Below are 22842 nucleotides of genomic sequence, written 5' to 3'. Positions count from 1 at the left end.
ATGAGTGTGTGGGGCAGGGGACGTGCGCGAGGGGTGAGTGTGGGAGAGAGGTGTTGCAGGGAGCCTTTGCCTGTCCAGTTCTGCAGCGTCCACATAACAATCTTTGTCATTGCCCTGCAGGTCTCTGCCGCAGCCTCAGTGTGAGTGAGCAGGAGGCAAAAGACGCCAGGATTCAAAGCCAGAAAATTGCAGCCCAGCTGACTACTCCACCAAGTACCAACTCCAAAGGCGTCTTGCTCTTCAACAGGCGCAGGAAGAGAGTGAATGCATTCACCTTAACGAGTTACGGCCAGCGACAGCACTGCTGTGACCTGGAACCAGGCAGCCCTGCTGATGGAGAGGGCCGAGACCCTGGAGACAGTCTAGCTAGGGAGCCAGGCAGAGAACTGCCCACAGCGCCTGACTCCTCGGAGGACACCAGCCTCCAGCGCTGTCAGGGGAAAGCTGAGGGCCACACCATGGAGCCCACGCTGACAGTCGGAAACCACGAGGAGGCAGTGGACCAGAGAGGCCTGACGGGAGCAGCAGAAGACTACGGGTCTGAGGACGGGGGGCAACGGGACGAAGAGGCAGCAGAGGAGGATGGAGGCGAGGGGGAGCCTGGGCACGAGCTGGGATTCCAGAGCCCCACGGGGCCACATCCAGTGGAGATCAACCATTCGGTGAAGCCGGCCAGGACGACAGTGGAGGTGCACTTGCAGACTCCGTGCCCGCCACGCGACCCAGACGGTGAGCATCTACAGAGAGAGGTCAATGGTCAAACCGGCGGAGGTCAACATGGAGAGAGCCACATGGCCCACAGGCCCGAAGAGAAGCGGGCACCCTTGGCCAACAGGACTCCCAGGCCCTTCTCGGTGGAAGGGGGCTCTCCGAAGCCCTACAAGCCGCCGGCCGGTGTTCCTGAGATCGCTCCGTACGGCCCGGTTTACTCCCACGCGCCGGCGGCCTCCACCAGGACATCTTCGGCACCGCCTCCAGGGTGCAGCTCGCCGGGCCTGGAGCGGCCGCCCGCGTGGGCCCACAAGACCGGCATCCTGGAGGAGTCGAGGGCGCGGAGGGCGGCCAGGAAGCCCATGTTCACCTTCCACGAGAAGCCCAAGGTGGCGCCGAACCCCGAGCTCCTCTCGCTGGTGCAGGGCATCGACGTCCAGAAGCGGAAAGGCGGCCAGGCCGAGGCGGAGGAGGACGACAGCCTGGGCCTCGGCGCGGAGGCCGCCAACTTCAACCAGAAGAAGCCGTCGCCCCCCGTGGCCCCCAAGCCTCCCGGCGGGAGGGGGCGCGGTCACGACCGCGGCGAGCCGCCGGTTCCCGAGTGGGCGTCGTGCCTCAAGCCGCCCGAGCTCCGGGCCCCGCGCGCCTCAGGCGCCAGCCAGGCCCTGGCCGAGGTCAAAGGTAAAGGGGCGGAGCTGTTCGCGCGGCGGCAGACCCGGATGGAGAGGTACACCATCGAGGCGCCGGTTGCCATGGAGACCAGGCCCAGGCCGCCTTCCCCCACCATGTCCCTGCCGCCATCTTGGAAATGCGGCGACCAGCCGCCCGACCGCCCGGGACCGGGCCTGGCCCTCGGCCGCCGCTCTCCGGTATCCGCCTTCGCCCAGGTGGGCAAGGCGAACGGGAACCCCGGGCCTCCCCGCCGCCAGCAGATGAGCTCCTCGCTGTTCATCATCACTCCGGAGAAGAGCCCCCTCAGCTCGCTGCCCAGAGGGGCCCCCTCTCCGCCCCGCCTCGTCAGGCCTAACCCCGGCCAGGCCTCCTACCTCAGGCAGAGCTCGGTGCCGCTCTCCTCGTGCCCCCCGACGGCCGCCAAGCCTCCTCCTGCCGCCTCCTCCTCCTCCTCCCGCCTCAACGGATTCACCGAGCAGAGCCCCGCCGCGGCCGAGCCCCTAGCTCGGAGCTTCCAGCCTCCTCTTCCTCTCCCCGGCCCCAGCAGCAGCAGCAGCTCCCCGTCCCCCCGAGCCGCCAAGGAGGTGCCGCAAGCCCCGAGACCCTCCTTCTCCGCCCGGAAAGCTGGACTGGAACCCCAGGTGTGGAAGCCTTTTGGTCTGCTTTTCTGAAAGGAGCGGGAATTGATGGGAAAACCGCGGGGTTTTGGGTGGGGGCGGGGAGAAAAAAAACAAAAATCCCAAAGTTGCCTGCTCTTAGTGTCCGAAAGAGGACAAAATTCAGCTGGGAGGAGCTCTCCAGTGGAGTCCAGCACAGGGTCGATGGGCTGAATGGCCTGCTGTAAACGCCAGTGTAATTTCCTGTTGCCTCAGTTTGGGATCCAGGTCCAAATGCCTAAAAACAGAAACCTATTTTAGTTTACTCCCCATCATGTTATTTACACACCTCTGGAAAAGATGGGACTTGAACCCAGTCCTCCTGTTCGAGGGGCAGGGGCTATACCACTAAGGCACAACAGGGCTCCCACACAAAACAAAAATCCTCCACCTTCATCACCCATCGGCTGCTTGAAAGGTCCTGCTACTAACCCATCAATGGCCCAGATTCACAAATGTCAAGACAAATCAATAATGCCTCACCAAGCAGCTGTAGCGACCCTGTGTTTGAATGTTATTGGTTCAAATCCAAAAGGCGAAACCTAAGCCCATAATCCAGGCTGATACCCCCAATGCGACATAGAAAACACCATCCTAGAATCGTAGAGTTGCACAGCACAGAAACAGACCGTCCGGTCCAACTCATCCATGCCAAACAGATAGCCTAAATTAATGTAGTCCCGTTTGGCCCATATCCCTCCAAACCCTTCCTTTTCATCTACCCATCCAGATGCCTTTTTAAGCATTGTAATTATACCAGTCTACATCACTTCCTCTGGCAGTTCATTCCATACACACGCCACCCTCTGCATGAAAAAGTTGCTCCTTAGGTGCTTTTTAAATCTTTCTCCTCTTACCTTAAATCCATGCTTTTCAGTTTTGGACTCTCCTATCCTGGGGAAAAGACATTGACTACTCACTCTGTCCATGCCACTCATGGTTTTAGAAACTTCTATCAAGTCACCCCCTCAGCCTCTGACACTGCAGGGAAAATAAACCTTTTGTTTCTCATTAACCTGTTCAGAAATGTTATTGCACACCTCTGGAGCAGATGAGACTTGAACCTAGACCTACAGATCCAGATGTAGGGACACTACCATTATGCCACAAAAGGAGCCCCCATACACACATTCTCCACCCTCATTGCTATCAGCTGCCCAAGGGTCCAGGCTGACACTCCCAATGCTACGTCCAAGGGAATGCAACACTGTCAAAGTGTCAGTCCCTCCTTCTCCTTGTAACTACATTCTTCCCCTCCACTCTGTCTCTTTCCCTCCCCCTCTTTATTATCCTCCCTTTTTCCTCTCTTTCTCACTGTCCACAAATCTACAACGCCCTTCTCCACTTCACCTACTTGGAACTCCAAATGCTGCTGTCCTGTTACTTGGCAACTGTCTGTTTTTATTTAATATTCTCCTCACTTTTGTCTCATCATCCTGCGTTCTTTTTTTTTTCAGCAAGCTTTAGAATTTAGGACGTGAACGTCATACAAAGGGACTTTTACGATTGGACTCTCTACAACAAGTTAGGGATTATTTGTTAGGTCGGGGATTTGTTCGCAGCCTGCCTGCAGATCCTAAATTCTGGCCAAGCTACATATCAACCTGACATTGTGGGTGCTATGAAGACATGAAACATAAGAGCTGAGCAGAGGAGCTATAATATCAAGCAGGTTGAGGTTGAAGTCGTTCTGCTGTCAGTCAATGCCTGTCAGGACCATGCTGGGATAAGTGGACTGCGGAGATTCAAATCACTGGGTGAGGGCAGTGGGTTAAATCAGCTTCTTGGTGTGGGCAGCCATGTGTGATGCACATTGTGATGGAATAGTTCCCTTCCCCCTGCCTCTCAACTGTTCGCTAAGTATTAGCTGAAGAATCCATCCCAAGGTGGCGCACAAACTCCCACTCCCATTGATGCATGGGAATCCTTAGCTCTAACACGTAGGTTGCTCCTTCAGGGTGGGAATGGGGCAAAACTGGGGAATGGGAAATGTCTGGGGAGGGTGGTTGGTTAAGGGGATGCCATTTGAATTCGGGGTAGGCTGTGGCCTGGTTAATGAGCTGTGGAATTGTGGAGCTGAAAATGTGATGCTGGAAAAGCGCAGCAGGTCAGGCAGCATCCAGGGAACAGGAGAAACGTCGATTCTCCTGTTCCCTGGATGCTGCCTGACCTGCTGCGCTTTTCCAGCAATACATTTTCAGCTCTGACCTCCAGCATCTGCAGACCTCACTTTCTCCTGTGGAATTGTGGAGCAGAGGCAAGCTTAGGGACCACACTGTAAGGTTCAAAAGAAAACTTCCATGTTCTGGGTAAAATGTTTTCCACTTTCCCATGTGAACCTGGTCTCCATGAACTAGATTCACATTTCAAGATCAGTGAGAAAGTAAGGAGTTACGCTAGAACTTGTAGATTAGTCTCCAACATCTGGAACTGGGACATGAAGAAGTAGATTTCATCTTTACTGACTAACCTCGGGAGTTGACACAACTGACATCACTGAGCTGTCCCTCTCTCTTGTTTCTGTGTAATTATGACACAATGCCAGAGATATCGTAAACTCACCTCTTCTCTCGTTTCTTCTGCAACCTGTTGAGATCTGCTGTTGTATTTATGCTTGGATTGTATCCCACACTTTAATAAAGCTTCTTTATTTCCCTTTCTGGACACTTTCTCTTTTTTTTCCCCTCTCTCTCTGTGTCACTTGTGTATATGTTTGCTCTTTTGCTCAGAATGAGCTTTTTCAGATTATTACAGAGGCTTCCACAGACTTTCAGAACAGCAGAGGTCATCATTAATGAGTGTTGACTACAATCTCAGGCTATGACTTAAAAACAGGAAGGTGCTAGAGAAACTCAGCAGGCCTGGCTGTGTCTGTAGAGAGAAACAGTTAATGTTTCGAGTTCAGCTTCACCCTGTAGAAGAGTCATATCGGACTCAATGTTAACTGTGTTTCTCTCTCTCTCTCTCTCTCTCTCTCTCTCTCTCTTTCCCCCTGACCCCTGCAGGATCTGCTGAGTTCCTCTGGTATTTTCTGCAGGCACTGTTCTCACAGCACAAAAGGAGAGATTTAACAAAAATGTTCAAAAAATCTCGTGAGGTTTAAGGTGATAGGCAAAAGAAGCAGAGCAGGAGGGGAGGAGGGATTTTTTGTTACTTGGAAACTTTCATGATCTGGCGTGCACTTCAAAACCGTTGGGGTAAACACTTAAGACTTTTACGGGAATTTAGGAAAAGATAGGAAGTGGGACTAGTTGGAGACTTCTTTGAAAGCACTGATAAAGGCATAACGGGTCAAAGCTCCCACAGTAGTTTTGCAGTTCTAAGTAGTTCGGTGTGAGCCTGAGGTTTTAGTCCCATGAAGTGATCTCCTAAATTCGGTCAAGTATTGCAGAACAGAGGCTGGGCCAGGAAGAGCAAAGAGATCGAGTTAATAGTCCTATTTTACCAAGGCCTTGCCTACTCAAAGCTTCCGTCTTGACCATTCACTGGTGAGGGAAAAGGCATAAATCTCAAATCAACCCACAGTCATTTTGGGACATGCATTAAAACCCCAGGTTGATGCTCCTGGAACATGTGTTCATATCCCATCAGGGCAAATGTGAAACTTGGACTCAGTAAAAATCTGAAATTAAAACCTTGCTTAATGGCAACCATGGAACCACTGTCGATTGGTGAACCAGTTGGGTTTTTACAACAATATTCTTTAGGGAGGGAAATCTGCTGTCCTTACCTGGTCTGGCCTAAACGTAACTCCAGATTCACAGCAATGACTCCAAACTGTCCTTAGGGATAGACAGTAAATGCTGGCCTAGCCAATAATGGCCACATCCTGTGAACAATTTTAAAAATAATAACAGCCGGCTCAAATGTGTAGACTGCACATTCCTTGCCTCCCTGGCTGTTTAATAATCAACTTGAGCAGTTAACATAACAACAGGAGATGCACAGGAAGATGGCCATCAGACTTAGTGAGTATGTTAATCAGAATATTCCAGGCACCTTTTCTGAGGAACAAATTTCATTCTTGAATGCTCAATCACAGTATTGAATAATTCTAATGTACAAGTCACCAGTGAATTCTATTTTGAAAAGAAAAAGTTTAAAAAAATGTTTCTGACGAGCTAAAATTTAGGAACATGTGTTAGTCTCTGAATCCCTTTGACTCTCTGTTCTACCTTGCTTCTGACACATCCTTCACCTTTCTTACAGTCATCAACTGCATTAAGCAGGTGCAACAGACTAAATTATTTTCAGTCCCAAATCGTTTAATCGTGAGATTAAATGAAGCAAGTTATTGTAGGTTCTCTGAATCCGAGTCATTTACAAAATCTGTACACAACGGTTTTGCAAAAGAGTAAGACCGCATCCTCCGAGGGAAGTGAGGCTTCAATGAGTTAGACAAAAAAAAACAACAGGCCTTACGGGGTCACAAATCCCATAAGCATAGGAATTAGGAGTAGGAAGAGACCACTCCCCCTCTCAAGCCTGCTCTTCCATTCAATAAGATCATGGTTGATCTGATTGTTCTACATTCCCACTGACTCCTGTAATCTTCCACAGTCTTCCACCCCCCAAACATACACACACAACCAGCTTACCAAGATTCTATCTACCTCTGTCTTGAAACAATTTACAGATTCTCCTATTTTAAAACTAATAGAATTATGATCACTGGTCCGAAAGTGCTCCCCCATTGACAGCTCAGTCACCTGACCTGCCTTATTTCCTAAGGGTAGGTCAACATTTGCAGCTTCTCTAGTAGAACATAGAACAATATAGCACAGAACAGACCCTTCGGCCCATGATGTTGTGCCGAACATTTGTCCGAACTTAAGCACCCATCCATGTACCTATCCAATTGCCGCTTAAAGGTCACCAATGATTCTGACTCTGCCACTCCCACAGGCAGCGCATTCCATGCCTCCACCACTCTCTGGGTAAAGAACCTACCCCTGACATCCCCCCCCTACACCTTCCACCCTTCACCTTAAATTTATGTCCCCTTGTAACACTCTGTTGTACCCGGGGAAAAAGTTTCTGACTGTCTACTCTATCTATTCCTCTGATCATCTTATAAACCTCTATCAAGTCACCCCTCATCCTTCACCGTTCCAATGAGAAAAGGCCAAGCACTCTCAACCTATCCTCGTACGACCTATTCTCCATTCCAGGCAACATCCTGGTAAATCTCCTCTGCACCTTCTCCAAAGCTTCCACATCTTTCCTAAAGTGAGGTGACCAGAACTGCACACAGTACTCCAAATGTGGCCTAGCCAAGGTCCTGTACAGCTGCAACATCACGACTCTTGAATTCAATCCCTCTGCTAATGAACGCTAGTACATCCACTTACTGAATCAGAACATTTTCTTGTAAACACTGAACAAATTCCTCTCCATCTAACCCTCAACACTGTGGCAGTTCCAGTCTATGTTTGAAAAATTAAAATTCCCTATCATAACCACCCTATTCTTACCAATAACTGAGATCTCCTTACAAATTTGTTTCTCAGTTTTCCACTGACTATTGGGGTTCTATAATACAATCCCGATAAGTGATCATTCCTTTCCTATTTCTCAGTTCCACCCATAAAACTTCCCTGGATGTGTTCCCAGGAATATCCTCCCTAAGTACAGCCGTAATGCTATCCCTGAACAAAACGCTACTTCCCCTCCTCTCTTGTTCCCCCTTTCTATCCTTCCTGTAGTATTTGTATCCTGGAACATTAAGCTGCCAGTCCTGTACATCCTTAAGCCATGTCTCTGTAATCGCTGTGATATCCTAGTCCCATGGTCCTCGCCATAATCTGAGTTCATCTGCTTTCCCTATTAGGCCTCTTGCGTTGAAATAACTGCAATTTAATTTATTGGTCCTACCTTGTTCTCTGCTTTGCTGCCCTACCCTGTCAGCCTACCCTGACTATTTGACTCTCTCCTTTTTCCCACTGTACCAGATTCAGATTGATCTCTTTCCTCTCTATTTCCCTGGGTTCCCCCCACCACTTACTAGTTTAAATCCTCCCAAGTAGCTCTAGCAAATCTCCCTGCCAGTATATCAGTCCCCTTCCAATTCAGGTGCGATTCATCCTTCTTGTGCAGGTCACTTCTACCCCAGAAGAGCTTCCAGTGATCCAGAAATGTGAATGCTTCTCCCCTGCACCAGCTCTTCAGCCATGGATTCATCTGCTCTATCCTCCTATTCTTACCCTCACTGGCTTGTAGCACTGAGAGTAATCCAGATATTACTACCTTCAAGGGCCTCCTTTTTAAAGTCTTGCCTAACTTTCTAAATTCTCCCTTCAGAATCTTATCCTTTTCCCTTCCTATGTCATTAGTTCCAATGTGTACAATGACCTCCTGCTGGTCCCTCTCCCCTTTGAGAACATTCTGCATTCTCTCCGAGATATCTTTGATCCTGGCAGGAGGGAGGCAACACACTGTTGTGACTTTTTTGCTGCTGGCCACCTCCATCAAACAGTCACAGCATGGGAGGTCGATACAGAGCAAGCTCCCTCAACACCATTCCCATCAAATACTCCCAGGGTTGGATACAGCTTTCTCTACTCTGTTAAACTGAAAGTACAGCTAACTACTCTTGACAAAGTGAACGTCCCTGAACACCATCCCCATCAGTCACAGCACAGGGATAAATACAGAGTAAAGCTCTCTCTGCTCTTTGAAACTGAAAGTAAAGTTCTGTCTACTCTTAAATAAAAAGTAAATGTCCTTCAACACTCCCCATAAGACATTACAAGGACAACGATAGCATGAGGTTAGATGCAGAGCTAATTTCTCTTTATTCTTTCAAACTGAAAGTAAAACTCTTTCAACACTGTCCCCGTCAAACTCCAAGGACCATTAGATATAGGAGCAGAATTAGGCCATTCAGTCCATTGAATCTACTGCACTATTCGATCATGGCTGGTACACTTCTCAATCCCATTCTCCTATAACCCTCAATGCCTTTTACTAATCAAGAACTATCTCTGTCTTAAGTACACTCAATGACTTTCCCTCCACAATCTTCTGCGGCAACGATTTCTACAGATTCACTACATTTTGGCTAAAGAAATTCCTCCTTATCTCAGTTCTAAAGGGTCATGCCATCATTCTCGGCTGTGCCCTCAGGTCCTAGTCTGTCTTCCTAGTGGAAACATCTTCTCCACGTCCACTCTATCAAGTCCTCTCAGAATTCTGCAAGTTTCCGTCAGATTGGCCTTCATCCTTCTGAGCTCCATTGAGTACAGACACAGTTTCAACCACTTATATAAACCTCCTCTGGACCCCTTCCAATGCCAACACATCCTTCCTTGGTTTTGTCGCTGGACTGTTAATCCAGAAACCCAGGTGGTTCTGGGGACGTGGGTCAAATCCTACTGTGGTGGATGATGGAATTTGAATTCAACAGAAATCTGGAATTAAGAGTCTAATGATGATCATGAATCTTGGTGATTGTTGGAACAACCTATCTGGGTTCATTCACGTCCTTTAGGAAAGGAAACTGCCGTCCTTACCTGGTCTGGCCCACATGTGGCTCCAGACCTACAGCAATATGGTTGCCCTCTGGGCAATTAGGATGGATGATGAATAATGGCCTGGGTAGTGATGACCACATCCCTTAAATGAATAAGAAACAAAAATATGGGGCCCAAAGCTGCTCATGTTACAGTATTCCAAATGTGGTCTAACCAGAACTTCATACAGTCTCAGCAGTACATCTTTACTCTTGTATTCTCGCCCTTTTGAAGTGAATGCTAAACTGCATTTGACTTCCTAACTTGTGAGAGAATCCTGAACTCAGACTCCCACATTCCTTTGAGCTTCAGATTTCCAAAGCCTTTTTCCATTGAGAACAATGCCCTCAGATCCTTCTTCCACATTTTTACTGTATAATGTAAATGGTTGTGGCCCCGTAACTGACCCCTCCTGAACTCCACTTGTTGGAAATATACCTTTTCCACTGGCACTCCTTTGCTAACTTGTTCATTAGCTCCTCAAAGAATTCAAACAGATTTGTCAGGCATGACCTCCCCCTGATAAAGCTGTGCTGACTCAGCTCTATTTTGCCAAACACATCCAAGTACTCCTCAATCTCATCATTAATGGATTCCAAAATCTTACCAATGACTGAGCTAAGGCTAACTGGCCTATATTTTCTTTCTTCTGCTACCCACCCTTCCTAAGAAGACAAGCAGGAGACTAGAAGAACACAACAAGCCAGGCAGCATCAGGAAACAGGGTTTTTACATTAGCCATTTTCCAGTGCACTGGGACCCTCCCCAACTCTAGTGATTCCTGAAAGATCAGTACCAATGCCTGTACAGTCTCCTCATCTGTTTCCTTCTCCGGGGTACTCTGGTACTCCATCTGGTCCAAGAAATTTATCCACCTTCAGATCTTTCAGCATCCCCAGTACCTTCTCCTTAGTGATGGCCACGATATTCACCTTTTCCCCCGACTCTTGAAGTTCTGGGATGCTTTTTTTGGTTGACGAGGGAGGTTGAATGTCTTGTAAAGAGGAAGAAGGGGGCTTACATAAGGTTGAGGAAACAAGGTTCAGACAGAGCATTGGAGGGATACAGATTTGCCAGAAGGGAGCTGAAGAAAGGGATTAGGAGAGCTAAGAGAGGGCATGAAAAATCTTTGGCGGATAGGATCAAGGATAACCCCAAGGCATTTTATGCGTATGTGAGAAACATGAGAATGACGAGAACGAGGGTAGGTCCGATCAAGGACAGTAGTGGGAGACTGTGTATTGAGTCGGAAGAGATAAGTGAGGTCTTGAATGAGTACTTTTCTTCAGTATTTACAAACTGTTGAAGAGGAGAGTGTGAAATGGACTGGTAAGCTAGAGGAGATACTTGTTAGGAAGGAAGATGTGTTGGACATTTTGAATAACTTGAGATAGACAAATCCCCCGGGCCTGACGGGATATATCCGAGGATTATGTGGGAAGCAAGAGAGGAAATTGCAGAGCCGTTGGCAATGATCTTTTCGTCTTCACTGTCAACAGGGGTGGTACCAGGGGACTGGAGAGTGGCGAATGTTGTGCCCCTGTTCAAAAAAGGGAATATGGATAACCCCGGGAATTACAGGCCAGTTAGTCTTACTTCGGTGGTAAGCAAAGTAATGGAAAGGGTACTGAGGGATAGGATTTATGAGTATCTGGAAAGACATTGCTTGATTAGGGACAGCCAGCACGGATTTGTGAAGGGTAGGTCTTGCCTTACAAGTCTTATTGAATTCTTTGAGGAGGTGACCAAGCATGTGGATGAGGGTAGAGCAGTGAATGTAGTATACATGGATTTTAGTAAGGCATTTGATAAGGTTCCCCATGGTAGGCTTATGCGGAAAGTCAGGAGGCATGGGATAGTGGGAAATTTGGCCAGTTGGATAGAAAACTGGCTAACCGGTTGAAGTCGGAGAGTGGTGGTAGATGGTAAATATTCAGCCTGGAGCCCAGTTACAAGTGGAGTTCCGCAGGGATCAGTTCTGGATCCTCTGCTGTTTGTAATTTTTATTAATGACTTGGAAGAGGGAGTCGAAGGGTGGGTCAGTAAATTTGCAGATGATACGAAGATTGGTGGAGTTGTGGATAGTGAGGAGGGCTGTTGTCGGCTGCAAAGGGACTTAGATATGATGCAGAGCTGGGCTGAGGAGTGGCAGATGGAGTTCAAAGCTGAAAATGTGTTGCTGGAAAAGCGCAGCAGGTCAGGCAGCATCCAAGGAACAGGAGAATCGACGTTTCGGGCATAAGCCCTTCTTCAGGAATTCAGATGGAGTTCAACCCTGCCAAGTGTGAGGTTGTCCATTTTAGAAGGACAAATAAGAATGCGGAATACAGGGTTAACGGTAGGGTTCTTAGTAAGGTGGAGGAGCAGAGGGATCTTGGGGTCTATGTTCATAGATCTTTGAAAGTTGCCACTCAGGTGGATAGAGCTTGTAAGAAGGCCTATGATGTATTAGCGTTCATTAGCAGAGGGATTGAATTCAAGAGTCGTGAAGTGATGTTACAGCTGTACAGGACTTTGGTTAGGCCACATTTGGAGTACTGTGTGCAGTTCTGGTCGCCTCACTTTAGGAAAGATGTGGAAGCTTTGGAGAGGGTGCAGAGAAGATTTACCAGGATGTTGCCTGGAATGGAGAATAGGTCGTACGAGGATAGGTTGAGCGTGCTAGGCCTTTTCTCATTGGAACAAGAAGGATGAGGGGTGACTTGATAGAGGTGTATAAGATGATCAGGGGAATAGATAGAGCAGACAATCAGAAACTTTTTCCCTGGGTACAACAGAGTGTTACAAGGGCACATAAATTTAAGGTGAAGGGTGGAAGGTATAGGGGAGATGTCAGGGGTAGGTTCTTTACCCAGAGAGTGGTGGGGGCATGGAATGCGCTGCCTGTAGGAGTGGCAGAGTCAGAATCATTGGTGACCTTTAAGTGGCAATTGGATAGGTACATGGATGGGTGCTTAAGCTAGGACAAATGTTCGGCACAACATCGTGGGCCGAAGGACCTGTTCTGTGCTATATTGTTCTATGTTCTATAACACACTCTGTCAAGGCTGGCGGAAGGATAGATACTGAGGAAAGTTTCTCTACTGTTTTAAAAAACTCCCAGAACTGGGACAGTGTCCCAATCAAACACTTCCAGGACAGGACAGCACAGGGTTAGATACAGATTAAGCTGCCTCTGCACCGTCCCCTTGCACGTTCCCAGATCATATTGGGTTAAAAACAGTTTCCAAATATAGCAGTTAGTATCTGTTGATTTGAATATTAACTTGGCATATCCTCTGTGAGCTAGATTTCTGTACCATGCCTTTGTAAAACAACCATATGAATAATTTGCATTCAGATAATGCCCTAGACCTAATTTAAAATATCCTGAGGTGCTTTGCGAGTTTTGAGGCCGTTTTGGACCAGATGACTAATGTTTTGACCAAAGAGGTTGGCTTCAAGGAACAATTGGAAGGAAGGAAGGTGGCGAGTGAGCAATTACAGAGAAGGAATTCCAAAGCTTGATGCAGATTGGATTTACAGCACAGAAATAGGTCAATCCCCCCCAAATACCAGTGTGTGTGCCCCTCATACAGGAACTTAAAACAGCAGAGGTCCGAAAGCACTTGGGGTTTCAGCTGCACGGATCTTTAAAATATGGCTGCAAGGAAGTTGTCTTTTTTACAGGAGGGGCATTACTGGCTGGGCCAGCATTTATTGTCCACTCTTAATTAAGGCTCCCTATTCTTAAATTAAGAGTCAATCACATTTCTGTGGCCAGACCAGATAAGGATGACAGATTTTCCTTCCGAAAGGACCTGAGTGAACCAGATGGATTTTTGGCAATAATTGACAGAGGTCTCCATGGACTGTTTTTTTCCTTCCAGAGCTTTATTAGTTTTAAATTTCACCATCTGAAAGTGAATTCAAAGTGCAATCCAGAAAGCATCTGTAGTTTTCTGGATTACTAATTGATGAACCTTACCACTACACCACCATCTTTCCTCTGAGTTATTAAATAAAAAAGTTAATGGAGTGCTGGAACATTAGGTCGGAGATTGGAATACAAAGAGGTGAAAGCCATCCTTCTACATAAAGATGATGGTGAGAGCAGCCCTGAGCAGAGCACTACCAGTACAATATCTTGGTCTTGGAGGGAATGCAGTGTGAGTAAAACCAGAACTCAAAAGGCTTTGAGAAAACAAAAACAAAAATTTAAGAGGAGGGAAACCGTGGAATGGTGAGGTAGCCTCAGAACAAAGACCAGTATGGCACAGTAATAGGCCCTTCAGCCCACCAAGACTGCACCGACACATGAAGACTTTCTAAAATAAAATCCAGTTGCAGCTACATGGCCAGCTAGCAGAATTTCAATCTGTGCATTAGGGCCAGACTATTCAGGAGAGACCATATCCCTCTATTCCCTGCCTATTCATGTATCTGTCACATTGTTATTATATCTCCCTCCACCACCACTTGTGGCAGCACAATCCAGGCACTTACAAAGGGGATTGTTGATAAAAGGCGATGCAGAATTTTGATGGAGTGAGCACATTGGCTGAAGGATTTTGGTAACCAGAGAGGACGGTTTTTAGATCATTTACCAAAGGAGCCAGTGAGGAAGATCAACCTCACAGCAGTGTGTTGTGATCTGAAATATTCAGCCTGGAAGCAGATTCAATCATAACTTTCAAAACTTTATTGGCCCAATTTATTTAAAACCAGACACAACAGCTGAACAGCCTACTTCTGTCCCTGTATCATTCCAAACTCTGATTCAACCCGATCCTTCCAGAATCCATGGGCGCTTCCTTCCTCCTGTCATCTAACATTTCTCCCCCCTCCCCCAGTCAGAGACAGCTCCACCTCAGAGACCGATTGCAAATTTGGTACAACATGGAGGAGGAGAATGGTCCCTCCTCTTTCGGTGGAGGGAGCAGTGAACACTGGTTCCACTTGGCTGAGTCACTGTGAGAAAGACACTATCTACTGTAAAGGGCAATCCACCCCCATTCTCAAAGTACAGTCTTTTAAATAGTCCATGTTATGCACATTAAATTTTTAAAAACTCTTTCATGGGTTATTGACATCACTGTCAAGGCCCATCTTTTCTTGTCCATCCATAATTACCTCTTGAACTGAGTGGTTTCTTCAGTCATTTCAGAGGGCAGTGAACAACCCAAACACATTGCTGTAGGTCTGGAGTCATCTGTCAGCCAGACTGTATAAGGATGGCAGATTTCCTTCCCCATTATTGAACCAGATGGATTTTTGCAACGATCAGTGATTGTTGTCATGGTCACCATTACAAAGACTAACTTTCAGAGATAAGGGACGTGTCTGATAAGACCATAAGAAGTTGGAGTAGGCCATTCAGCCCTCATGTCTGTTCTGCCACTCAATAGGATCATGGCTGATCTGACATTCCTCACGTCCACTTTCCTCACGTCCACTTTCCCCACTAACCCTTAATTTCCCAACTGATCAAGAACCTATTTATCATTTAAATGGATGCAATGATTCTGTCCCCACAGGTCTGTCTATCACAAGGAACTCTAAAGATTCACAACCTCTGAGAGAAGAAATTTTTCCTGATCTCAGTCTTAAATTGGTACCCTTTAATTCTGAGACTATGCCCTCTGGGCCTAGACTCTCCCATGATGGAAAATAACCTCTAGATTATGAAAAGAATTTAAGCAGTTTAAGGCTATACTCGCTAGTGTTTAGAAGAATGAAAGGAGATCTAATTCAGGTATATAAGGTACTAAACGTGGTTGACAAAGTAGATGTAGAGCAGATGTTTCCTCGTGAGGCAATCTAGAACAAGAGGCTATAGTTTTAGGATAAAGGCCAGCAGATTTCAAACAGAAGAGGAGGAAGTACTTCTCTGGAAAGATCGTTCATTAATCTGGAGTTCACTTTCCCTGAATGCAGTGGAAAACGGGACACTGAATAATTTTGAGGAGGAGAGAGGCAGATTTTCCATTAGTATTGGATGGAAGAGTGTCAGGAAACCAGATTGAGATGAGATGAGCCATGATTGTATTAATTGGTGGAGCAGGCTCAAGTGGCTCTAGTCCTAATTATTATGTTTTTATGTTCAAATCCAGAGTTATTAACTGAATTTATAGGAACAGGAGTAAGTCATTGAGATTCTAAGGCCTGTTCCACTATCCACAGATCGGCCTTTAACCCCTATCCCTTAATACCTCTGCTTAACAAAAAATTAGCTATCTCAGATTTAAAATTAACAAACGATGTAGCATCCAGTACCATTTGTAGAAAAGAATTGCAAATCTCTCCCACCCTTTGTGTGTGTAAGTGCTTCCAAACATCTCTCCTGAACAATCTGGCCCTCGTTCTCAGGTTTGAAGTTCCACTGGCTGGCGAGGTGAGGGCAGGAGGAAAGGCCACAGGGGAAGGTTTTGGCTACTCCCTCCCCCATCTGCTGATCCATCAATGGAGAATGAAAGAGTTCAACCTGTGACTGAGGAGTGTAGTATTTAAAGGATAAACTCATATGGAAGAATGGAATAGGCAATGATGCTGACAGTATTAAATGGAGAAAAGTGGATGTACACCCGTTTGGAAAATTAAAAAGGACTGAATTGATTGGGCTGAATCCTGTTTATTTGATGTACACTTGAGGGAGGTCAATGTAAAATTTTCAGACATTGGCCGGGACACTGAGAGGTTAGTACAGTGAAAATCCTCTGGAGGGCAGTCTGAGCTTTGTTCAATTCCTACAAACTCTGATCGTCTCTCATTTCATGTCATAATCATATTAACACCAGCTCCTACAGTACCTGTTCCAACTGATGGAGATTTCCTCCAAACTTGTCCACTAAGTAGCTAATTGTCTCACCTCGGAAAGTGGTGGGTTTGTGTACCACTCAGGAGACTTGAGCACAGTATTCAGGCTGGAACTTCCCAGCAATTCTAATGTACACTGCAGTGTTGGAGAGTCCATACTGAGAGACTGCTACACTATCAGAAGGTCAGTACTGAGGGAATGCGGCATTGTCGAAGATGCTGTATTACACGTGTAATGTTAACACAACCCCACAATTCCTGTCAGGTTGAAGTATAATAGTTTATTGCCACTGTTGTGAAGAGAGGCCTGACAAAATCCATCACTGGAATAGGTAAATATTGTTATTACCACATTGTTGTTTGTGACAGCTTGCTGTGTGCAAAATAGCTGCCGTTCTGTGGTAAATTAGAGCAGGGAGTAGTCTTCAGATAGACCTCCATTGAGACTGCTTCAATGGAATACTGTGAATAGGTGTTATATAAATGGAAGTTGTCATCCGGGAGGGGTAAATGGTGTAAGAATGAGATTAATGTTGTGTCTTTGCTCCACAGGGACCAGTCTCTCCAGGAAGCTCGCTTTGGAAGGCCAGCTTCGAGCGGAGATTGAGCAGCCCCCGGCTATACACAGACACGTTTCGGACTCCTCCAGAGAGCCCGAGATTGCCCTTTTCCCCAGTCAGCAGCAGCGTTAGCCCAGGAGCGGGCAGCACAACCTATAATAACTGGAGTCCGCTCGGTGAGCCCAAAGCCAGCCCAGGCTCTAACCCAGATAGCCGCCGCCTTAAGGAGCTGCTGGCCAAGAATGTGCTCAGTGCCGCTCGTCGTAAGAAGCTGTCAAGCCCCCCAGCTTCTCCCGGGGAGCTGCCCCCCAGCCCCAGGAGCCCCCATAGCCCTTGCCCCTCTCCACAGGTGCCCCTCTCACCCAGCGTGGTCTCTCCAGACACTCCAACTGTCCGCTCGCCACTCCGCCTCTATCGCAGGTCACTCACTGATTCGGAGTTCTCACTGGCCTCGGATGATTCCGGGCCCAGGTCCCCCAGTTACTACAACTTCTGTCCGCGGGGATGGACTGGGAGCAAACTCCGACAGAGTGAGCAGTTGTAAAGTCAGACAGTGGGAGCAGAGCCAAAGTGTGTATGTGTGAGCCTAGATATGTAGTTATGTGTATGTAGGTGTGAGCACGTGTGTGTGTGTGTGATTGTGTCTGAGTGTAAGTGTGTGTATATGGTTGTGAGAGCACATGTGTGTGCTTGTGCGTGTTAGTGTGCATGTGTGGTTGAGAGTGAGCGCACATTTGGTTGTGAGTGTGAGTGAGCGCGTGTGTATATGGTGAGAGTGTGAGCGTGTGTGTGGTTGAGAGTGTGAGCGTGTGTGTGGTTGTGAGTGCGCGTGTGTGTGTGGTTCTGTGAGTAAGCATGCACATGTGTGGTTGTGTATGTGAATGTGAACACGAGTATGTGTGGTTGTGTATGAGAATATGAGCCTGCGTGTGTGTGGTTGTGTATGAGTGTGAGCAGTGTGTGTGTGGTTGTGTATGTGAGTGAGTGTGTGTGGTTGTATATATGAGTGTGGGTGCGTGTGTATGTCAGTGTGAGTGGCATGTGTGATTGTGAGTGCGTATGTATGTGTATGTGGGTGCGCGTGTGTGTGTGGTTCTCAGTGTGAGCACGAGTATGTGGTTGTGTATGTCAGTGAGTGTGTGGTTATGGAAATGAGTGAGAGCGCGAGTGTGTGTGGGTGTGTGGTTGTGTATATGAGAGTGGGTGCATGTGTGTGTGGTTGTGTATGTCAAGTGTGAGTATATGTGTGTGTGATTGTGAGCGGCGTGAGTGTGAGCGGCGTGTGTGTGAGTGTGAGCGGCGTGTGTGTGAGTGTGAGCACGCGTGTGTGGTTGTGTATGAGTTTGAGCATGTGCGTGTGTGGTTGTGTATGAGTTTGAGCATGTGCGTGTGTGGTTGTGTATGAGTTTGAGCATGTGCGTGTGTGGTTGTGTATGAGTTTGAGCATGTGCGTGTGTGGTTGTATATGAGAGTGAGCACGGTCATGTGTGATTGTATCTGAGAGTGTGAGTGTGCATGTGTGTGTATGGTTGTGTATGTGAGTTTGAGCATGTGTGTGTGTGCATTTGGCAGCAGAATGTGCGGGAACGCACATGTGTGTGTATGTCGCAGTATGTGTGTGGGAGTGTGTTTGTGGCAATGTGTGTGCGCGGGATTGTGAGTGCACGTGTGTATATAGTATGTGTACAGGATTGAGAGTGTATATGTGTGTTTATATGGCAGTGTGTATATGTGGCAATGTGTGTGTGTGTCTTATATGGCAGTGTGTGTGCAGGAGTGTGTGTTTATGTGGTAGTGTGTATGCAATGGTGTGAATGCAGGAATGTGTGGCAGTATGTATGCAGGTGTGAGATGCATGTGGCTGTGTGTGTTTGTGTGTGCATGTGGCAGTGCGTGGGTAGAAGTTTGGGTGTGTCCAGGGATATGTGTGCATGTGGCAGTGTGAGTGCATGTGTACAGGAGTGTGTGTGCAAGAGGCAGTATGTGCGCGGGAGTGTGAGTGCATGTGTGAGAGTGAAAGCATGTGTACAGGAATGCGAATGTATATGGCAGCATGTGTGCGGAAGTGAGAGTTCCTGTGTACGCATGTCTGGGAATGCATGTGTAGAAGGGAGAATGGAATCCGGCTTCTGCAAGACATGCTCTTAAGTTTACTTTTTGCACATTGCACGCTTTCCAAACTGTGACCAGTAATTCTGGGAAAGGCGGAAAGTTCCGGCCCGGAGTGATGGGCAGACCACTGCTCAATTCAACTAAAGTTCAGCAGGACAGAGTTCTGGAGAGGGAGGACTCCAGCATGGAACACATCTCTCCCGGTATAATTCAGGAAAGAGATATCTTTCCACTCAAACTTCTCTGTTGTCTCCTTGGGTTGTCAACTCTAGATGGACACATTCCTGGTGGGTTTGTCACACAACCAACAAACCCAGCCCCTCTGTTGGCTCCCACACAAACATTCCCCACCAGTCTCCTGCTTTCCCATGATGTGAGAATTACCTGCCAGGCCCCAGGAGTGATAGGTTATAGATGATATCTGGAGGAATAAAGAGCTCAGCCAGTCAGAAGAGAACCTCTCACATCAGTCAGTCAAGCTGCGGGGCACTGTGACAGAAGAATGATAACGCCCCATTACACCACCTGTCCCTGTTGTCCTCCCTCTGCATTCAGAAATGTATTCCCCTTTGCTTTTCCAGTTGGATACAGGTAACTCAAGGTGGGGTATTCTTAAAGCCATTATTTTTTTTTTGAAGAAGCTAATTCAAAGCGAATATATTTGAATTTTGTCCAGTTCAATTCTTTGCTGGCCATTCTTATGGTGTGTGAGCCATTCAAGGTATAAATATGTGTAACAGCAACTGTCTGGTCATGGGATCTGGGACCACCTCGCCATCTGTAGCTCCTATGTCAATGGGCGTCAGGTTATTCAGACTCATTGGCATTGGTGTATTCTGCCCACCTTGTCCTGGCCGGGGTGAATTAAGGGGAATCAAACCGGTTTGGGGAGGTTCCTGCCAGGGAGTGAATGTTGAAGGTGGTGGATCAAGTGTATTTTTAGTGGGTGTGGATGGGCTGCTTTATCCTGGAGGATGTCGAATTTCTGGAGTCTGTTGGAGCTGCACCCACCCCAGGTGAGTGGAAAGAGTACCTTTGTACACTCGCCTTGCTGCATCCTTCTATAAAAGTGTGGCCAGTTTATTCTGAGCGGAAAGAATTTTCATGGCACAGAGAGTGGTTTCATTGTGAACATGGGCAACTTGAGTTTTTGTCTTCCGGAAACAAGCTTTCACTTGGTTATGTTGCACAGCCACAGGTTCACCTGTACTCAACAGGATAGTGCACACATACAGATGAATGATCAGCTGGGAGCAAGGACCAATCTGAAGTGTGATGCCTCTGCAGTCAAATAGTCTGACAGCACCCACTGTCCGGCGCAAAGACTTGCTTGAGGATAATTGCTAGTTGGTGACTGGCCCAGGGTCGAGGAGAGGGGGAGGATGGAGAATTAGCTATCAAGAAAAGGAAGCAGAAAGAATTCTCCCACCCATTCCAGACCAAAGCTCAAACTCTTGACCACAGTAACTCTGAAATAGGGTGTTTTCATTCACTGCAACAAATCTTCATATCGCTTACATCAGTTAATCTGCAAAAAAAACCAAAAGGGACCTGTATGGGAAGACATTCCTACCTTGCTCTCTAGCAGTTTTTCAATTATAAGAGATTATTGTCCTATTTTATATATAATAATGTAAATGAAATGCAGTTGATAATGGTATAAATATATATATAAATTTCATCCAGATGTGAAATGCTTTGATGTGTTGTTTCTTTCCTGTCTTTCAAAAAGCCTTCCAAACACACACAATGGACCTATTGTACTCTTGCCATTTTAAAATTTCCTTCACAGGATTTGAGAGTTATTGCACCTCTCTAGTTGCCCTGGAGAAGGTGATGAGCTGTCTTCATTAATCACTCCAGTCCATGTGGTGTAGGACACTCTCAATGGCCTTAGGGAGGCGGTTCCAGTATTTGGGCTCCTTGACACTGAAGGAACAGTGATATATTTCCAAGGATGGTGAGAGGTTGATGGATCTTGAAATTGGTGGTGTTCTCATTTAACTGCTGCCCTTATCCTTCTAGATAGTAGTGGTCAGGGATTTGCAACATACTGTTTAGGAGCCTTGGTGAATTTTCACAGTTCATCTTTTAGATAGTACATACTGCTGCTACTGAGCATTAGTGGTGGAGGGGTTGGAAGCTTGTGGTACCAATTAAGCAGGCTGCTTTGTCCTGGATGGTGTTGAGCTTCTTGAGTGTTGTTAAGAGCTGCATTCATTCAGACAAGTGGCGTGTTCATCTGACTTGTGCCTTGTAGATGGTGGGCAGGCTTTTGGGAGTCATAAGATGAGTACCACATTATCCTTAGCCTCTGACCTGCTCTTGTAGCAACTGTATTTATATGATGAGTCAAGTTGAGTTTCTGGTTGATGGTAACCCCAGAATGTTGATAGTGGGGGATTTAGCAGTGGTAATACCACTGAATATGAAGGGGCAGTGGTAAGATTCTGTCTTGTTCGGGATATAGGAACAAGCCATGAGGGATGCAATGAGAAAGAGTGTGATGAAGAAGCCAGTAAGGACAAATGTTGAAGCTTGGTTTGACCACCCATGGAGAACAATGTACATTTTATGAAAGGGACACTGAGGTACCTGAGAGGGTACAAAAGGATTCACTGGGTATAGAAACACAGGAAATATTAACAAGAGTAGGTCATTTGACCCTTCACGACTGTGGTATCATTCAGTATGATCATGTCTGAACATTCAACTCAGTCCCCTGTTCCTACTTTCTCCCCATTCTCTTTGATCCCTTTAGCCCTAAGAAATATATACAACTCCTGGAAATCATTCAATGTTTTGGTCTCGGGCACTTTCTGTGGCAAAGAATTCTATAGGCTCCCCACTGTCTCGGTATTATTACCAGGACTTTGAGGCTGTAACTATCAGGAGAAGATGTGTGGATTCAGTTTCTATCGAAAAAAAGGGAGGGTTAAGGGAGTTGAGTAGATAAACATTTAAAGTGATGAATGATTGTGAAGAACAGTACAAATCCAGTTCTGTGATGAGCAAAACTAGAGGCTATATGAGTCATCAGAAATTCGAGAGGACATTCAGAGGAAAGATCCAGAGAGCAGTGAGAATGTAGACCTTGTTTTCACGTCAATTAGTTGGAGAGACGAATATAGGTCAATTTAACATCAAGTGGATGAATGTCCAAGCAGTCCCTCAGAGCGTGGAGAAAATTGTCATAGTGCAATTAACAGCAAACCTTTTTTAGTCTGGAAAAGCTGTTCCCTTGCAGTAGACATGAGGTTCTGACTGACCCAGAAATCTGCCACTTCTACATTCCCTTCACTGGTGGGTTGGAAAGATTGATATTCACTCAATTGGCCACATTCTGACCTACCTTCCAATGCTAGACCCTAGAGTTCCTGACTCAGTGGCACTACCATTTGTTTCATAAGAGCTCCACCTAGTTAATCCTATAAGAGAAATATACAGAAGGTTATATTGACAGAGCAAACCAAGGAAAGATGGCTAGACACTCAATTAGAGCATAAATACTGTGTGTTTGGGCCAAATGATTTGTTTCTGTGCTGTACATTCTAAATAAATCTATCTTTACAAAAACATGAGTCTAGTGTCGGGATAAATGGGAATACAGAGGAACCTCAATTATCCAGAGGACACAGGCGGGGAGTATTTCGTTCGATTAATCGATTGCCGGATAACATGGTTAGCCAAGCATCGGGACCTTGCGATCTTGTTCGGATAATCCAAAATTCGGTTAATCAAATTCCAGATAATCGAGGTTCCTCTACAAAACTTTTCTCTACACTTGCTGTGCAAAGAAGGAGACACAAAGGTTTTGATCTGAAA

The 22842-nt window shown here is 46.6% G+C and overlaps 1 protein-coding gene across 3 annotated transcripts in view; it reads left to right on the top strand.

Moving 5' to 3' along the window:
- synpo (synaptopodin) overlaps positions 1-20719 on the top strand; it is a 102157-nt gene extending 81438 nt beyond the window's left edge. For 2 of the 3 annotated variants that reach the window (XM_087995116.1, XM_087995117.1), the window contains 2 exons: positions 121-2024; positions 16898-20719. In XM_087995116.1, the coding sequence (XP_087851242.1) occupies positions 121-2024; positions 16898-17449 (2456 nt within the window). In that variant the 3' untranslated portion in view covers positions 17450-20719. Of the gene's footprint in view, positions 1-120; positions 2025-3496; positions 4704-16897 lie in introns of those variants that run through there. The other variant, XM_087995119.1, reaches the window with a different exon arrangement.
- The last annotated feature ends 2123 nt before the right edge of the window (positions 20720-22842 follow it).

The sequence above is a fragment of the Chiloscyllium plagiosum genome, unplaced genomic scaffold, assembly GCF_037043375.1.
Source record: "Chiloscyllium plagiosum isolate Xiang-an unplaced genomic scaffold, Cpla_swu_hap1 HiC_scaffold_16, whole genome shotgun sequence".
Taxonomy (NCBI): Eukaryota; Metazoa; Chordata; class Chondrichthyes; order Orectolobiformes; family Hemiscylliidae; genus Chiloscyllium; species Chiloscyllium plagiosum.
This window is presented reverse-complemented; position numbering and strand designations above follow the sequence as displayed.